General features: G+C 36.9%; 3 protein-coding genes across 4 annotated transcripts; 1 reads left to right on the top strand and 2 right to left on the bottom strand.

Moving 5' to 3' along the window:
- LOC18591908 (endo-1,4-beta-xylanase A) lies at window positions 1,221-6,521 on the bottom strand. 2 transcript variants are annotated; one of them, XM_007018334.2, is made up of 8 exons: window positions 5,997-6,521; window positions 5,805-5,861; window positions 4,936-5,303; window positions 4,673-4,832; window positions 4,166-4,518; window positions 3,833-4,010; window positions 3,102-3,638; window positions 1,221-2,547 (listed from the first exon to the last, which is right to left on the bottom strand). In XM_007018334.2, the coding sequence occupies exons 1-8, from the start codon at window positions 6,051-6,053 to the stop codon at window positions 1,432-1,434; spliced, it is 2,826 nt and encodes a 941-aa protein (XP_007018396.2). In that variant the 5' UTR covers window positions 6,054-6,521; the 3' UTR covers window positions 1,221-1,431. The 2 variants fall into 2 exon arrangements, with proteins under 2 accessions (XP_007018396.2, XP_007018397.2); XM_007018335.2 differs by having other exon boundaries at window positions 5,958-6,076.
- On the bottom strand, window positions 7,009-11,658 carry LOC18591907. Its single transcript, XM_018125345.1, is given in 7 exon segments — window positions 7,009-7,686; window positions 7,688-8,289; window positions 8,892-9,288; window positions 9,290-9,408; window positions 9,591-9,768; window positions 10,335-10,687; window positions 11,165-11,658. Coding segments are annotated over 7 exon segments (2,295 nt in total). The 5' UTR covers window positions 11,321-11,658; the 3' UTR covers window positions 7,009-7,196.
- Window positions 13,854-18,213, top strand: LOC18591906. Its single transcript, XM_018125412.1, has 10 exons — window positions 13,854-14,309; window positions 14,391-14,458; window positions 14,999-15,069; window positions 15,280-15,549; window positions 15,828-15,988; window positions 16,081-16,136; window positions 16,300-16,352; window positions 16,437-16,563; window positions 17,563-17,660; window positions 17,807-18,213. Exons 1-10 carry the CDS (start codon window positions 14,047-14,049, stop codon window positions 17,876-17,878), a joined length of 1,239 nt encoding a protein of 412 aa, XP_017980901.1. The 5' UTR covers window positions 13,854-14,046; the 3' UTR covers window positions 17,879-18,213.

Here is an 18,659-nt window from a genome sequence, read left to right as displayed (position 1 = left end):
GGTAGTCTAGTAGGAGTAGTAGTAGATGGTGAGAGTCTATCAAATTGATGTGAAATAATGTGGGGGCATTAATTGGATGGTAAAATTGCAGCTGGAGGTTACATTTCATTTGTTTGATGGAGATAGTAACATGCTTCCTATGGCCAAAACTTCAATCTTTATATATGGTAATTGCCTATGAAAACTGATGTTACATATTCTGGAAGAGGATATATATTGCTAAGTGCACAGAAGCTGGCGTTATTTTTCTTTTTTGTAAGACTGTGTTTGATGCGAGGGGGAAGATAGGTTTTTGTTTCTCACATCAGACTGAAGGAGACGACCAATGGATTTAACTGAAATGATGGTAGAATCCAATACAAAATCAAGAATGGTCCCCATTTAGGCCAAGAACTTCCATATCTCCCACCTAACTTTTTTCTCTCATTTTCAACCTAATTGGAGAAGTTGTCTAATCCATTCTTTGTTCCTTTGCACTTTACTTCTCGGCTGCTGGCCAGCTTCACAAGAATTCTCCCTTTTCCTCTTTCGTTAAATTATAGCATAGAATATTTTACCTCCCTTGACTCCAATGCTACATTCAGTCATTTTCTCCTCCTTTTTAGTCACTAAAATCAAGTATTTTGTTTTTGTCTGAACCTTTGGGCCTTCTAAACTATGCAGTTTGCAAGCCTCAAATTCTTCCTGGGCCCGACTTTTTACAGTGACAGGTTTGGGCTGACTCAGCCTTTCTCCACCTAGATACATTCTTTATTCTTCAGCAGTAAAGCCGCCGGACTTGCTGCTGACTTGGGAGACACAAGGTAACCAAATTATACATTTTATTTCATAGAAGGACAGTGAAACTTTCTTGAGGTTATAAAGTTTGGATACACACACAATCAGCAGACTGGACATGGAAGATAATCATCAAGGGTGATTCTTTAGCAAGAAGGACCTATTACATAATCAAGCTTTTGGTGGAACTTTCGTGATTCAGCCCAAACTATTGAAGCTTGAATTGACTAGTAGGTTGGACCATGTTTGGGTTAATAGTAGCCGAAGGTAGCATTGGAGTTTCTATAACTCACCATTCTTCTATTCCTTATGGTTATATACTTCTTTTAAATGTCAGCACTGAGCATAAACTATTTCAAGTGCAGATTACACTGCTCGAATGTAGATACTGTCTGGTTTTCACATGTAAAGTACAAACCAGTTTAGTTAGTTAAATAACTGAAAAGAAAAAGATCATACTTTTATTTCTTTAATTGTATTTTACAATGGATAACAACTCAAATTTTCTTCTGCAAACAAACCATATAATTGATAATCACAATCACAAGCTCTGTATGATGTATATTCTTTCGTTTTACAGAAATAATTGATGATGCATGGAGAGAGACATTCATATTACCTCCTTTTATTAGGTTCAAAGCAGCCACGGAGAATTCACAAAGCTATGGACACGATCAGTGGGGAGTCACCCTTGTCAACAACAAAAGTTTTTGAACTCTTCTTGGAGGCAGTCACGACTTCCACAACGTATGTCCCATGGAAGCCTCTGAATTCAAACTGTCCTTGTTCATCTATATGTCCATGAGCATGAGACAACCACTCATGTTTAAGAGCAAGAAATCGTTTACCAGTTTCATTGATTTCACCTTCTGCATTGACCAAATGTGCATCGTTCCGGCTCATGAACAATTCCCAGAATCCCCACAGCATTACACCCTCCACAGCAGGATGGGCAAAAGCTTCCCTAAGCATGACTTCCAAATCCTCCCCTCTAATGTATTCATTGACAGAAGACACATCAAGCTCAGTAAACCAGATAGGAAGGCCAAGGATACCTAATTTATCTAGAGCAGAACACACAACTGGTCCCACAGGACTATCGATATGTCCTTGAATTCCAATTCCTCCCACAGGTGCACCTTGCTCCTGCAAATCAAGAATGTGTTCAATATAATTTTCGGGAGATGATCTGGTGTCACATCCATCTTCAACATGATAATCATTCACAAATAAAGTCGCAGATGGATCTAGCTGATTTGCATTCTTAAACATGTTTGCTCGGATATCTTTGCCCAATCGATCTTGATAAAATGACCCATGCATCATCTCATTGTTCACATCATAGTGCCTGAACTTTCCCTTGTAACGGGTGAGAAGGCCTGTTAGACGATTTTGAACAGCTGTCATCAAGTCGTTTTTGTTCAGTGCTTGAATCCATTGCTGGACAGTGGCCTGTACTTCCCAGAAAATACAATGACCTCGGGTTTCTATTTTATGGTTTTGACACAAAGCCAACATATCATCAGCATCTTTGTAGTTGAAATTTCCTTGCTGTGGTTCTGTCCAATACCACTTCAATTCATTTCCAAACACTGCCCAGTTAAAATTTTTCACGAAGAAATCAACAAAATCTTCATTGTCTATATTTGTTCTGTTAATGCAAGACCCTATGGGAAAACTATTTTGTGCCTGTATGACTTTCACAAAGGTGCCCAACAAACTGCTTGAACCTGCTCCTGAGAATTTGAGGATGACATCACGCTTTCGGATCTGTATTTGAGCAAAAAAAAAAATCATTACAATGAGAAATGAGCTAGGACTAGGAATACTGAAGACTTAATGGACCCCAATGTTTGAAAGGAAACATCTCATGAAGAGAGAAACCAACCAAATCATTTTGCTCCCTTTTATCAGGAGTAAATAATTTTAAATGCATATACTAATAAGGGCCATCTTGTCTTAATTGTATACAGCAAGACAAGTTTGATGATGCTTATGATAATGTTATGAAACGAACTATTGAAAAGAACAAAAAATAAAAAAGAAAATTTCAGTAAATCAAAATTCCAGAGAAATCTCTGAAATAGAGAATTTGTAACTGAAAATTTCTAATGAGACATTCTATTCTAGGGCCAAATGCAGCATATGCCGTTGGAGGGAAAAGATTTGCAGCATCTATCTGCACTTTTCTGACCTTTTCATGATCAAAGGCAACAAATTCCTGACTTATATAGGGTAACAAAAATTTCAATTTTCTATTTGAAGTTATAATGTCTGCATGGTTTTGATAAAGCAAATCCTACAGAAATCACAACTAGCCATACCTTATCAGTTTGTCTCCTCAAATATTTTAACCTGGCCGCCCGATCAACAGGGAAAATCTGAAGTCCAGCTACCATTAAATCAACACCTGCAGCTGGACCCTGGATATAAACCATAACCTTGGATGGTTGCTTCTCAATCCTAAAGGAACCACCAATTTCATGCCATCTATCATCATTAATCTCAACTTGTCCACCATTTACCCACTGGCTGTCCACGCCAAGTGCAACATTCACATTTTGAGGACCACTTGCTCCAGAACCAATTCGAACCCAAGCAGATACTTGATATGTCAAGAAAAGTTTCAGCTTATCAGTTATCATCTGAGCTGGGCCCATCCAAGTCTGTGTGCGATTTTTCACAAGGATATACAGGCCACTTAAAGGTTCATGGGCACCAAGGGAAGCTCTTGCCATTGGAGGGAGTATATGTGGTGAGCCTGTTCCAACACTCAAATTGCAGTTACCAAGAGGAAACCATCCATTGGTGCCGTCATTTAGTTGGCTGTTTGTAATTATATTAACTCCAAAATTAGGATCCTACAAAAAAGTAGAAACACATGAGGAAACCATCCCTCCTGTAACTATATTGACTCCAAAATGTGGATTCTACACTGAAAATGTGCATGCTGTTATCAATTAGGGTGTACGAAAGCATGCAGCAGATCCAAATATCCAATATCTTCTCCAAAGCAAATGAAGAAAAATACCAAGATTGAAATTATTCAACTGACCTCAATAACTGGAGGAGATGAAGGAGGGACTTTCTCAGCATGCTTTACAGCTAAGGCATTGACAAGGATGTCGGTACCTGGTGGTGGACCTTCTAAATAGATGACTACTCTTGATGGGGAACCATTTAGAAGGAACTTTCCCTGCAATTGCACCCAATCCTTGTCGGTTGCCTGCACACTTTTGAATGGAAAAAAAGAAGATCAAATCCCCAACACCACAGGTACATATTCATAAAGCCAAATAAATCCAGGGAAAACGAGCATGTAAAAGGTCAGATATTCCACAGGAAAAAACACTAGTTCTAAGACAGTGAAACAAATAAAGGAACTTACTTGGCAATTACAATGTACTGTTCTCGGCGATCTGGTGTTTGGACCCATAATGTGGCCTGTACAGTAGCAGTCATCACATTGTTACCAAATATCCGTACCACAGCTGCTACATTATAAGCAAGCTTTCGCTGCACTCTTCTGGTAATCTCTTGCTGGATCCCATTCCAACTCTGTGTGCGCTCTGTCGCAGATGCAAAAACTTTTCCCAATTGCGGGACTATCTTCCCATCTGCCATAGAATCATGTAAAACAACCTTGCAGCCTCTTCCAGACCAGTTGTTGAGGCCATCTTCGAATTGAGGGTTTATGACAACATTCTCATCTCCAGCAATGTCCCACCTTATGCTTGAACTCTTTCAAAATAAAAAGGATGGCAAAAATGCCAAAATAACCAGTGTAAGACTAAGTGGATTCTTTCTTTCTTTTAGACCACTTTGACACAATGAAAATGCACATAATATAATATTCAGTTAAGAAATGGATAAAGTGCTGTAAAGGCAGTGCTACCTCAGACTTGCTTGAACTGGAGCAGGTGATGACCACTGAATCTATAAGCAGCTCAACACCAGAAGGAGGCCCTTCCAAATAAAATACAAGCCGTTCAGGCATGGTTGATAATGAGAATGTACCTTCCACCATTCCCCACCTCTCCTTTGACACAGAGGTTCTGCAGTAACAAATGTCATTAACAAAAATATCCTTTTTAAGTCAAGTCTTATTTTCAATGAAATGTAATGCAATAATAATAATAATAATAAAAAGACCATTACTTTCCAATGAAGAGATAGCTAGTTGCTGAGCCCTGGTTTTCCAGCTTCAAAGTTGCCAAGACATCAGTAGACCCTGAAAGAGGCCCTGACACTCCAACACAAGCAGAAACTGAGTATGTGGAACCTGGTGAAATTCTACCCGTGATATCTTGCTCCAGGCCCTGCCAGCATTCCGTGCGATTTGTAACAACTGCATAATTACCACCTGACTTTGCTGACAATCCACCTGGGTTGCCAGACTCAGCAGATACTACAAAGCCATTGCAGCAATTGGGATGCCAAGAGTGTAGCCCATTGGAGAAGTCATGATTTACTACGATATTAGCAGCAGGATTACCAATTGGACTGATCATGTTTTGGTTCAAGTTCTGCCAGGAAAAGAAGCAGCTATAAAAGTTATATTGAGTAAGCTTAAAACAGCAATTATGAAGAAAGGGAAATGGAAAAAGTTATTCAATAAAAGAATATAACATAAGCTCAGCTTAGAAGATGAAAATACCTCCAGCACAATTCGACCACCCAACTACTCTCATTGTCTATTTCATCACTTAATAATTAATTGTTCATCCCTATTTATAACCACATATTTTTTTATCTTAAACAGTTCAGAACCCAAAATGACCTCCAACTCCAAAATTAAACAGATCAAATGTACATCCCAAAACATAGCCTATCTTCTATCAGCAATACAAAAATCAAATTTTCTGATATAATACCATGAAACAAGTAAAAAGAACTAAAGCTCAAACCAAAAATTAAGGGGAATGACACAAAAGTAGATACCCATTAAACCAAAACCAAAAGAACGAAGGTCTCCCAATTAGGTGGGAAAATGTAATTAAACATTCCAAAATGTGAAAAGCTCAAACCTCAGCGTTGGCGTTGTCAGACTTCATCTGTGGGTTCTCCATTGTTTCTCCGAATCTCTAACAACAAACACCAAAAACGAAAAACCCATCAACACAACAGAGAACAAAAAGAAAACGAAACGGCAATCAAATAAGACATTGAAAAGTTCTCACGTTTTGTAAAGAAATAAAGCGGGAAGATAACTAGAAAACCTGAGGAGAATGCTTGTGCTTTCGAGTTGTGAAGCAGCAAATGGAAAGCCGCCTCATTTATAAATCGCAGGCGCACCCTTTGTTTGGGAGAGAGCTTTGAAAGTGGAGTCTAAGAAAAGCGCGGGACCTAACTAACTCAACCAACCAATCAAACCTCTTCACTCTTCAGGCTAATAAAAAAGCCGTTAACAGTCTGACCCACTTCGGTTTTGTCGGGGTTTAATCCAGACAGGACAGATCTCTTACCTTCTAATCCCAATAAAACCTTTTATTTTTTGTTGTTGTTCCTGATTTCTTCTACTTTTCAATTGTTTTTTAGAAGAAATGGTTCACTATAGGGGATTTTATTAGTCCTTGCTTTGTCTTGCAGACTGGGGTAACCTCCCAATTTGCAGTTTTATGCTTGAATTGGAATAGAAGGTTCAAAGGGTGGGGAATGCTCTGTTCTGTTCATTGATTTTAATGTTCATCTTCAGAGCTGGATATCATGAGTCTTTGATTACAAGGCAAATGTTTTTAGATGCTTGCAGAATTAGGTGGGATGGGCTTTCACTAACTTTCATAGCTTTAGTTTTAAATCCAATAATTTGAGATCAAACCATTGACTTTTCGATTCTGAATTAAAAAAAAAATACTATGGAACATGAATTAGTATTAAATATGCTTTACAAGCCGGAAAACAATGTTAGCAAAAGAAAGAACCATTCGGTAGTCATTGGCAGTATTTGTTGTTTATGTATCTTCCAAGAGTTCCCAGTTCGAAGTGTCGTCTTAGGATTTCAGGAATTATCAGATCATTGAATGAACTTTGGGATTGCGTGTTCCTAGGAACAAAGAATCATCCTATGATGGCCTGTTTGACCTTTAATGCCTTTTTAACCATGTTAGGATAATCACTTGAAACGTATCTGCCTTACTAAATGACGGTAGCCTCCTTTGAACAACTTTGAGGTTTCAAACCAGAGACGATTAGCTGTTTAAAATTTCTAAACAATTTCTAAGACACAGAAGATATTATGGAGTCCATATTCCTACGTCAAGATGTCAATGTGAAGAAAAATTTAACCCAAGACCACAAATTTTCTAAAGAATCTTCTATTTGTTTACTGCAAGGTCACATTGATTATTGTATCTTTATTCAATAATCAGAAACTGGCTACTGATTCCAAATGAATGTGGGGCACAGACAAGTTCAAGAAACTATAGGTCAATGTTAATCGCCAAAGGCGATTCTCCCTTGTCAACAACAAAGGTCCTGTTGATTTTCTTGGTAGGGGAACTGATTTCTATCTTGTATGTTCCATAAAAGCCTCGAAATCTAAATTCACCTTGCGCATCGATATGACCAGGAGCATGAGTCAACCACTCTTTCTTAAGAGCAAGATACCTCTTACCAGCAGCATTGATCTTATCTTCTGCATTCACTAAATGTGCATTTTCTCTGGACATGTACAACTCCCAAAATCCATATAGAATTATGCCTTCCACTGCAGGATGGGGAAATGCTTCACGCAGCATTACTTCCAAGTCATCTGCTCTAACAAACTCATTGGTGGAAGACACATCAAGCTCTGTAAACCAGATTGGAAAACCAAGCGTACCTAACTTATCCAGGGCAGAACTAACAACTGGCCCCACCGGACTGTCAATGTGTCCCACAGGAGCACCTTGCTGTTGCAGATCAAGTTCCTATGTATTCCTCTGGTGATGATCTAACATCAGATCCATCCTCAATGTGATAATCATTAACAAAAAGGATGGCGGATGGGTCCAGTTGATGGGATGTTTTGAACATGTTCGCTTGGATATCTTCACCCAGTCTATCTTTATAGAAAGATCCACGCAGCATCTCATTATCTACATCATAGTGCCTAAATTTTCCCTAGTAACGTGTGAGAAGGTCGGTTAGACGGTTTTCAATGGCTGTAATCAAACCACGCTTGTTAAGTGACTGGACCCATGGTTGTATTGCATATTCCACCTCCCAGAAGATGCAGTGGCCTCGAATTTCCAAGTTGTTGTTCTTACAAAATTCCAAGAGCTCATCAGCATCCTTATAGTTAAGGTTACCTTGTTGTGGTTCTGTCCAGGACCACTTTAATTCATTTCCAAACACAACCCAGTTAAAATTTTTTACCAAGAAACGAACCAAGTCTTCATTGTCTATGCTTCTTCTTGTCATGCATGAGCCAAAAGGAAAACTGTTTCGTGTTTGTTTCACTTTCACAAAGCCACCACTGACATTGATTACTTCTGATTTTGCGAACTTTACAATGACATCACGTTTACGTATCTGCAATGAATAAAAACAAATTTTCCAAAATTAGAAGGTTGAATCGTTTGCAAAGAAAAATGAAACAGAACATTTACAACTGCAAACACTAAGATACCTTTTTCATGCAGTTTGCTGTTAGATGTGCATGCAAAACAAGTAACAAATGAACTAATGTAGCACTGGCATGTAATCAACCTGAAAATAAAGCACAATTTCACATCATTTATCATACTATCAATTTTGGAAACAAAAGATGAAGAGAAAATAGTAAGTCCCCTGGCAGCCTAAAGAACTACAGCGTCAGTGTCAAAAAACTATTTTTACTTATCATTCCTAATACTGGTCAGATTCATAAAGGATGATGGCACCACACAATTTTTTTTTTCTTGACATGCCACAACCGGAGCATGCATGTCTGACTGTACTAAATATTGTAAATTGTCAACGATGCTCCAAAATTTTGTTGCCTCAACAAAAGACAATCAAATTACTTCAGCTTAAGCAGAAGGCAATCAAAAGAAACTTATGGTATATTCTAAAACTCCAAGCCAGCATATTGAATTTAGCTTTTCATTTTTTACCCTTTTGATTAATGACTATGAAGTTCAGCTTGCAATTACCTTATCAGTTTGCTTTTTCAAAAATTTCAACCTTCCCCTTCTGTCAACAGGGAAAATACAAAGTCCAGCAACCATTAAGTCAACACCAGCAGCAGGATCTTGTACATAAACCATAATATTAGATGGTTGCTTCTCGATTCTAAAGGACCCACCAACTTCATGCCACCTTTCATCATTAAACTCAACCTGGCCTCCATTGACCCAATTCCCATCAACACCAAGTGCAACATTGACTATCTGAGGACTAGTAGATCCAGGACCAATTCTAACTCAAGCAGATACTTGATATGTCAAGTAGAGTTTCAGTTTGCCACTGATCATCTGTGCAGGACCCATCCAAGTTTCTGTCCGGTTTGTTACAAGTATGTAGCGTCCACTTAGACACTCATTAAGTCCAAGGGAGTTCAATTGGTGAACCAATCCCTATGCTTAAAGTGCAATCACCTAGAGGAATCCATCCATTAATCCCATCATCGACATTGCTGTTCTCAATTATATTCACTCCAAAAGCTTCACCCTACAAAAGCCCAGGGAACAAAAACTTGCCATAATTAAAACCCAGATTTCAAGCTTACAGAAACAGTGTACATTGAATTTCAAGTGTAAACATATTCTCATGTGTGTCTGTGTATCTCACTAATTTATACATGTAAGTCTTAATCAAAAGATTTTAGAAGTTCCAGTCACTTGTTCACCAACCTTCATGATTGGTCGAAGTGAAGGGGGAACCTTCTCAGCATGCTTGACAACCAAACTATTAATAAGAATATCAGTGCCAGGAGGAGGACCTTCTAGAAATATAATTGCTCTTAAAGGGGAACCATTAAGGAGGAATTTCCCCTGCAACTGCACCCAATCTTTGTCTGTTGCCTGTAAACTTCAGAACAAACTAATTTCATTTAGAAATTTGAGCAACAGTAAAGAAAATTCTTAATATCAGAAACCATAAAGTAAAACTTGTAATATGATATAATAAAATTTCATGTATATCAAACAAAATGCCAAAGAGTAAACATAGAGACGTATAGACACATGATATTACATGCCTAACGTTTCCTAAACTAGTTATATCAGAGGGATGTGAAGAGCGAATTACACACATTACTCAAGGACAAGCAAAAAAAAAATTTGAATGAACTTACACCATTGAAAAGTCTCTTTTTGAAAGCATATTACCCAGACTTGTTGAGCTCATTAACTTTCCATAACCCAGTTTCTACAATATAGGCTCATTTTATTTTCCAATGGAGATAGGTGAAAGGTGACAAAATCTACAAGATTCTCTCCAGAATCAATCAATGGTCAAAATTTTGAACATAGTTGATATATAAAGGTCATATATAGTTATAATCGCTAACTAGATAATGCTTACAGTTTGTTTACAGAGCATGCATGAGAAACCATAAGCTAATCCTGCATCACAAAAGGGTGAAAGGGTCTTACATTGCAATTCTAATGTACTGATCATGAATATCTGGGCTTTGGACCCATAATGTGGCCTGTATTCCAGCATTGGTGACATTCCCACCATATATCCGAACAACAGCAGTAACCTCATAAGCAAGCTTTGGTTGCACTCTTCCTGTGATCTCCTGCTCAATCCCATTCCAACTCTCTGTACGATTTGTTGCAGAAGCAAAGAACTTTCCATATAGTGGAAGGACTTTTCCGTCTCCCATTGACTCATGCAAAAGAATCTTGCAGCCCTTGCCAGACCAATTACTAAGGCCATCCTCAAATGTAGGGTTTAGTATGATGTTATTATTTCCATTGATGAGATGGCCTGTTCTTGTACTCTTAGGTGCATACAGAGAAATACGTGTATCAGAAATCAATATCCACAAACATATGCAAGGAGCAGCCATAAATTTCTCACTCTCTCACTTCTTCAGCTTAAGCAGTACATATAGAGAAGGATGCATTATCTGAAGATTCTCCTGTGAGTATGGAGTAATCGACATGATTTTATAGCTTAAAGATGGAAATGATTAAGGCCTTTGTGATTTGTTGTTAATTGGCATTGCTCTATACATACTTTATGGTTTTCTTAACCATTTGTCAGTATTACTTGCTAGCTGATTTCTACATTAAACAGTCAAATAATAAGCAAGCAATTATAGGACGGAAACCTTTAGTTTAACTTCCTATTCTGGTAATGCAGGTATCACTTATTCCATAATTTTGCCCGGGCTTTTTCCTCACATAAAAAACTAATAATAATAAGAATAATCAAAGAGCTAAAACATCAACATAAGAGAAATGTGGGGTAATACCTGATTGGTGAGGGGCAAGGAAGGGTCTGAGTCCAATGCCGGTATATTTGGCAGAAAAACAGTATCTACAGAGAGAACCCAATGCAGAAAAGGAAGAGAGAAAAGGAGAACTCCATGACAGAATGTGAAATGGTGCTGGGTTTGGAAAGGCTCCATTTGGCATGTAAGAAAAAGGGGGAAAACGTTTTACAAAAATTAAAAAAATTATGCTATTTTATCCTTCAGGTGCAGAAGTAGGAAGATGGGCGGGAGGAGAAAAACATCTAGAGATCGTCATTAAATAATGTTAAAGCTGAGTCAGGAGCAGAGCAAAGAATAATGGAAGATGGGTTTAAAAACGTTGGTGGAGTATTAATCAAATAATTCAATAAGGAGTTGAGTGGGAAGCATTTGCATTTTTGGTGTTAATGTTTGTTTCTACCCCTAGAGTCTGCTTGCCGTTTGCCCTAGCTTTACGCCTCCTCTGTTTCCATTGTTAGAGCGCAGCTCTTAGAGACCGGCAAGTGACGACTTGTAGTTCTCCAACGCTTCTAGAAATATGAAAAAAAAAAAGAATAAGGCCTATCAATCAATTGAAGAGCCCAAACACTTTGCAATTATCATTACTTTGTACTTCCTAGCACTTGGTGGGCTTTCCCGGCTTCTCATCTTAGGCTGGGAAAATTTAATTTTTTGTTACTATTTTTCCGGTAATTGTTGTATGACAATACTTTCAAAAATTTTTTTCAATTATTTAATAAAATTTAAATAAAATTTTACTTTTTTTATTATATTTGATTAAATTTTTATTTTAATTTAAATAAATTTTATAATTAATAATTAATTAATTATCATTAATCAAAATATCACTTATTTTTTTATATCAATATGAAGTTAACGTTGAAAGTAAAAAATTTCACATAACCGTGTTATTATATTATACCATCATTTAGCATGTCACGTGATATAAATTAATAATTAAATTTAATTAATAGCAGTTAGTTAATCATTAGCCATACATTTGAACTTAGTAAAAATATAAAAATTATTTAAATTTTTATAAAATTTTCAGTAATTTATTTTAAAATATTGTGTTATTGCATTTATACTTTTTGTGATGAGTGTGATCTTTGAAGAGAAAAATCAAAGAAAGGGGATTAGAATTTTTGACTTGAGAAATGCCTAAATGTCGTAAATTGACCATTTAATTACTTAAAAAATATTTAAATTGATATAATTTTTTTTCTGTTATATGTATGCAGTGACGGTTCAAATATTGAATAAAATAACATTACTCATTTCAATTATATAGACAACTAGAAAGAATAGAATATAATAAAGTTATGGGAGAGAAAAAGACTTGAGAGAAAGATGTTCGTCTACTTTGGTAAAACTTTGAAGAGTCATGCTACTGCCATTGACCCCAAAAAAAAAGGCTGGAGGACTTCTAGATATTTTGAAATTGTAAGGCATAGACTTGGAAAGTAAAGAGTTTGACCATTGAAGCATCATATATTATGCAGAACATTAATCCGTGTATTTTTCTTAACATTAGTATTACTTAACCTTATATATTTAATTAGCACAACTTAATTTTTTTATATGGTTTTTAAAAAAAGTAAGGCAAAGTCTTATAAACAAAGAACCACTCAAACCACCCAACACCCACCTACCAAATCCAAAGTCATCTAACTCGACCTTTTGCCTTGTTGCCCACGCTCTCAAGGGATAAGTTGCTTATGCTTTGCTTTCTTTTTCTTCTTTGGAAAAAAAAAAAAAAAAGAAGACACAGACAAATAACAAACATAACAATTTGCTTGCTTTAACTATTACCAAACCTGTGCACCCCGACCTAATTAACGATTTTGCAATAGCATAAGACCTTAGACAGCATAGAATGTGATTGGAAAAAGGCCCATTGATTCTACATTTAATGTTATAAGTATGGGTTTTTATTTCTTTTTTTAATCAATGTTTAATTAAACTTCATATGGTTGACAATGGCTACAAAAGTTATTTTTTCCATCAATGGGCGTTACCCTGCTAGATCCTAGAGTGCCAAATCTAAGAATTTAATACATGGAAGAACATGACAATTAGCACTTTAGGCACATGTTGCACGAGTCCGAATGTTTTGTACGTTGTGCTACGAAAAGTGTCTTAAGACGGCATCTGAAACAACATGAAACACCCCACCTTGATTACTCTGACTAACGCAAACAGTAAGATTTGGCACCGTCATGCTTTTGGTACTCGTACGCGGACCTTGGATCAGCGGTGTTAAACATTTGGCCAGCCTTAGGGCCGTACCCCACCAAAATCTTACCTACAAACTAATTTTAAGTTTCGTAGTCCTATAAATATATTATATTGCCAAATTGGGGAACAGTCTTTTTGCCACCTATTTTTAACTTTAAAAAAAAAAGCCGCCTAAGGCGAAACGACTTAAAAAATTGAAGACAAATCTAAGGAATTAACGTGTTAATTTCTGTCTCTTTCTAGAATCATTAAGGAATAAAAGATTTACTACTTGTACTTAAAATAAAAGAACAAAACCCTCCTTTAAATACCAGTTATACCCTGGATCAAGCACCTAAACCGATCGAACCACCCCGTGATTAAACCGGGAAAAATCAAGGGCAATTAACTTCAAAAACAAGAGTGGGGACCCGCGGCCCCCATTTAGCTAACAAACCCGTAACTACAAAAACCGCCCCCGGCTCCTCATCGTCCCCCTTCGCTACTTAAACCATGGCAGAGTGCCTCGACTCCCTCCCTCCTCCCTCACCAACAAAATCTAACGCGCTCTGACTCTCGCCTACAATCTCGCTTAAAAAAAGACTTGAGAGAACTTTGTTTTTTCTCTTTAGCTCTGCTTTTTTTTTTTTGTACTTTTAGCTTCAATGGAGGGAGACTCTAGCAGGGTACGAGAGAAGGAAGTTGATGACGCAGAAGGGATCAAGGATGGAAACGAGAACAACAATAACAAGAAGAAGCGGAAGCAGAAGAAGAAGAAGAAGAAGAGAAGATCGTCGAGTTTGGTGAGATTTGGATGCTTGAGAATGGAATCTGATGAGAACGGAGGTGTTGACATGGAAGTCGAGTTTCCGGGAGAGCGTAATGATCCTACTCATCTAGTTATCATGGTTAATGGCATCATTGGCAGGTTGATCTCGGTTAATCTTTTTGATTATTTTTTTATTTATTTGGCACCAGTTGACTGATTTTTGGATTGATATTTATACAGTGCTCAGAATTGGACATACGCAGCAAAGCAGTTTTTGAAGAAGTATCCGGAAGATGTTATTGTTCACTGTGAGTTCTATGATTCTCTGCGTTTTTTATTTCTTTGTTTTAATTTATAATTACGCTAATTAGCGATTAATGTCAACTTAATTTTGTGATTGTTGTACTTTTTCTTAAAAAAAAAAATTGCTGCTCTGTTACATAATTCTTCTTCAATATTTCTTTATACTGCAAAGTAATTTAGATTAACTAGCAACTCTGAGGCAAATTTGAATTGATTTAACCTTTGGTTTAGACCTTAGACCTAGTAGAAATTTTATAAGGAGATATGACTCACTAATCCAGAAGATCAAAATTTTGCAAATTGTTATTTTCATATTCAGTTTTGCTGGATGATAACCTTCCTAAGAACCATAGAAGTCCCCTTAGGAATGATTTAGTTGCATCCCCTGTTTACAGCTTATTGTCTGCTTTGTTGATTTCAGAAGATTTATATCTTGTGCCATAATAATACTATGGTATTTTCCAAAAAAATAATACTTGTGATAATTGATATTGTAGATGGCTTTCATAATGAAATGATTACTGTATGCTTAATGTGCAATGCAGGCAGTGAACGCAATTCTTCAATGTTGACATTCGATGGCGTCAATGTAATGGGCGACAGATTAGCAGAGGAGGTATGCTATGAGTTTTTTATATTCAAAACTATCTTTCCTTTATTTATGAATGCAACTTACATCATTTTCCCAATTTACAAACCTCCTGCTTACAGTTGAGAGTTAGGTATTGTTCTGTAGGTCGATATTGTCTGTACTTCTTTCTTGTTTTTTTTATTAGTTCAGACTTGAGGTTGCCATGCCAATAGGAGAATGCTGTTTATCTTTCAGGTTAAATATGTCATAAGCCGTCACCCAAGTGTTCAGAAGATATCTTTTGTCGGTCATTCATTAGGTGGCCTTGTAGCAAGGTATGCCATTGCGCGGCTTTATGCACAAGATCTCACTCGAGAACTTTCTCAAACAAATGGAGATTGTGGAACTGATCATTTGGGAGATTCATGCCCTGAAAACAAATTCAAAGGCAAAATTGCTGGACTAGAGCCCATTAATTTCATAACATTTGCAAGTCCGCACCTTGGTTCTCGGTGGCATAAACAGGTATTCCATTCACCAGCTTCTTTATATGTGATCAGGAGTTGCTTTGAAAGTCGTTAGATAATTTGCTTTTGCATGCCATTTGATGAAGTGAATTGCATAATTTTTTAAAGTTAATGAAGTCTTCAAATATGTTCTGATGTAAGAGACGACTAATTCATCTTTATGCAAGTATACATGAAAGTGAAAACTGAGTAATAAAACGTAGAAGAATACATATATTTTTAATATTTTCATCAGAGGTTGGTAATATTTTCCTTTGGTGGCTTTGCATTATTCAGATTCCATTGTTATGTGGCTCCCATGCACTGGAAAAAGTTGCTGCTCGCACATCTTGGTTACTTGGTAGAACTGGGAAACATTTGTTTTTGACTGATGGAAAGGAGGGAAAACCTCCTCTTCTTCTCCAGATGGTTAGCGATTGTGAAGATCTTAAATTTATGTGAGTTTTCATGAGCTTCCTAGATTTTGTTTAAAGCATGTTAGAGCAGATGGTGAATTACAGACTTATAGTTGTACTTCTTCAAACTGCAGGTCTGCTCTGCAGTCCTTCAGGCGTCGTGTTGCGTATGCAAATGCAAGTTTCGACCGTATCCTTTTACTATATCAGTTGATTTCATAGCTATACTTTCTCGTTGAACATTACTAGTCAAGGAAGATTTAGTAGTGGATCTAACTGTTTTAGGCACTAGGATAAGACTTATTCCAGATTCCAACTGTTCTGACTGTTCAAGAACTTAACGCCTTTCTTAGATATTGTTGGGTGGAGTACCTCTTCCTTACGGCGTCGAAATGAGCTTCCAAAGGTAACCATTAAGCATTTTTGGGGTCTTTTAATTGTATCACCAAGCTATGAAGCTAATGTCAATGTGAATTTCTGCCCCTATCAGATTAAACATCTTCCAAGAGGTGACAAATACCCGCATATCGTAAATGTGGAGACAGCAAAAACTGCCACTCTTGATGAAGTCCCTTCAGAGGCCAAAGTCAATGGACAAGAGAAGATAAACATGGAAGGTTTGCTTCCTAATTTTTTTCTTGTAAAACTAGTAATGAAATCGCCTTCTATCATAATCTTTTGGAGATCTTCCTAAACGTCATTTTATTTGTTACTTTGGGTTGTTGGCATCATCTTACTTCAAGGGAATTGGTTTGTAACATTTTCTTAATGATTATGGAGAGCTCTAGTCGATGTAAAGAGATTTAAAAAATAGCATAAGGAACAGCACTCCTATTTACAATTTCACTCAGCAATGTATATAGAATAGAAAAGTACTGAGGTAGGATGGCAATAACTTCTAAGTCAATAAACAATTGGATTCAACTAACTTTTATCTTGTTGTGGAAAAATGTTTTCCTTCAATCTGTCGGGCTGTTTATTGTTTTTGAATTCGGATTAGAAAATTTAATCATGATATAATCACACAATTTTCAATACTTTATGATCTATAGTTAAAAGCAGGCTGAAGGCATGATAGGTCTATCTTGGTTACGGCCCAATGTTTGAGGAAGTTCTACAAAATGTATAATCCATGAGTTGTGGAGAGGAGTTGAAGATGTTTAAATGGTGAAAGTGATTCTTTCAAGGGTCATTGACTGTGATTACTATTTACTCTCCTTCTCTTCAATGGATCACCTATAATTGCTAAATTGTCAAACATATGACTCTGTGATTACTTTTAAGCTAATTGAAAAGGCAAGATGGAAGGAGAAAAAGACTTTCTTTTTCCTTGATTTGGTTGTTTGTTGGCAAAGAAACATTTCTAAATGAAAGAGGGGATGAAATTTCACACCATTTCTGATTTACCTTTTACATTTAAAGTACATATTTAAGTTCATTTCTAAACATCTGATTACTTTTAATTTTTCTCAACTTGGCACTTTTGTTGTTTGAAGATGCAAAATCACTCATTTCATCCATTACATATTTAAAGCTACGAGTAGAGGATAATGGTTAAATAACTAGTTATTGCCCAGTTGACTCACAGTTTTCACTCATTTTTATCGCTATTGTAGAGGAAATGATCAGGGGCTTAACAAAAGTGAGCTGGGAGCGGGTTGATGTTTACTTCAAAGGAAGTCGACAAAGACTTCTTGCACACAGCACCATTCAGGCAAGTTTATTCTTCAAAAATTCATTGTTTTGGATGTAGATGAGCTTAATCCTTCCAGCCCTTTTCACTCTCTTTCCTTGTACCATGCAAATATTCTGATAGATGCTGCCGTAAGTGACGCTATTTTATCACCTTATTCTGTACAGGTGAAAAACTACTGGGTTAATTCTGATGGAGCTGATGTAGTCGAACACATGATTGACAATTTTCTGTTATAAGAGGTGCCAGTTTGTTGTTTATTACTATATATAATTGCCAATGGCTTTATTTTTTGGTCCAATGGCATTCAAAAAGAGGGACGTCAACTAAGAGAAGAAGGAGGTGAAATACCATATGTCGTTTATCAAAAAGCATATAGAGAGAGAGAGATTAGTCCCTCTGTAAAGGAAAGTAGTATAGCATCTCAATGTAAATTTATGTATTACAAGTATAAACGTTCAAAATATATAATAATCGTAGGTCTCCTTCGTGTGATGTGGAGATGGGTTACTTGCTATTAATGTGCGCCCGACGCTGGAAAAAACATTTCTTAGTTCAGCGGTTTAACCTGCTTTATTTTCTGTCAAAAACAAGATGACGGTATCTTCCAAAGATTGTAGCAGCTAACAGCTTGAAAGCAACTCCACGTATGTGGGCGTTGGAGTGTTAGTAATCAAGATTTAGTAGAATTTAGAAAATCTGTGGCCTCCTGTCGGTCCCAGCCCAGCTCAGTACCCCTGTTCTTTGTGTTGGCTTTTACGTTGCAGCTGGAGTTTGGCCCAATCTCCTGGCATTCTAGTGCTGCCGTAATGGTGTACAATCAATAATAGAAGAAGGTATCACAAGTAAAATAAGTGATGGACGCAACTAGAAATGTTATGGGTCCCCGTGCAGTCCACAAAATTTTAAGTTTTTGGAGTAATATTCTTACGGGGTTTGGTGCGTTGTGATGACTTACAGAGTATTATAAGATGTTCTTAAATCTCCTAAACGTGGAATTCTGGACAAAAGCCTATGATT

The sequence above is a fragment of the Theobroma cacao genome, chromosome 8 (assembly GCF_000208745.1).
Source record: "Theobroma cacao cultivar B97-61/B2 chromosome 8, Criollo_cocoa_genome_V2, whole genome shotgun sequence".
NCBI classification, from domain to species: Eukaryota; Viridiplantae; Streptophyta; class Magnoliopsida; order Malvales; family Malvaceae; genus Theobroma; species Theobroma cacao.
The sequence above is the reverse complement of the archived record's forward strand: the minus strand, read 5'-3'. Positions and strand labels throughout refer to the sequence as shown.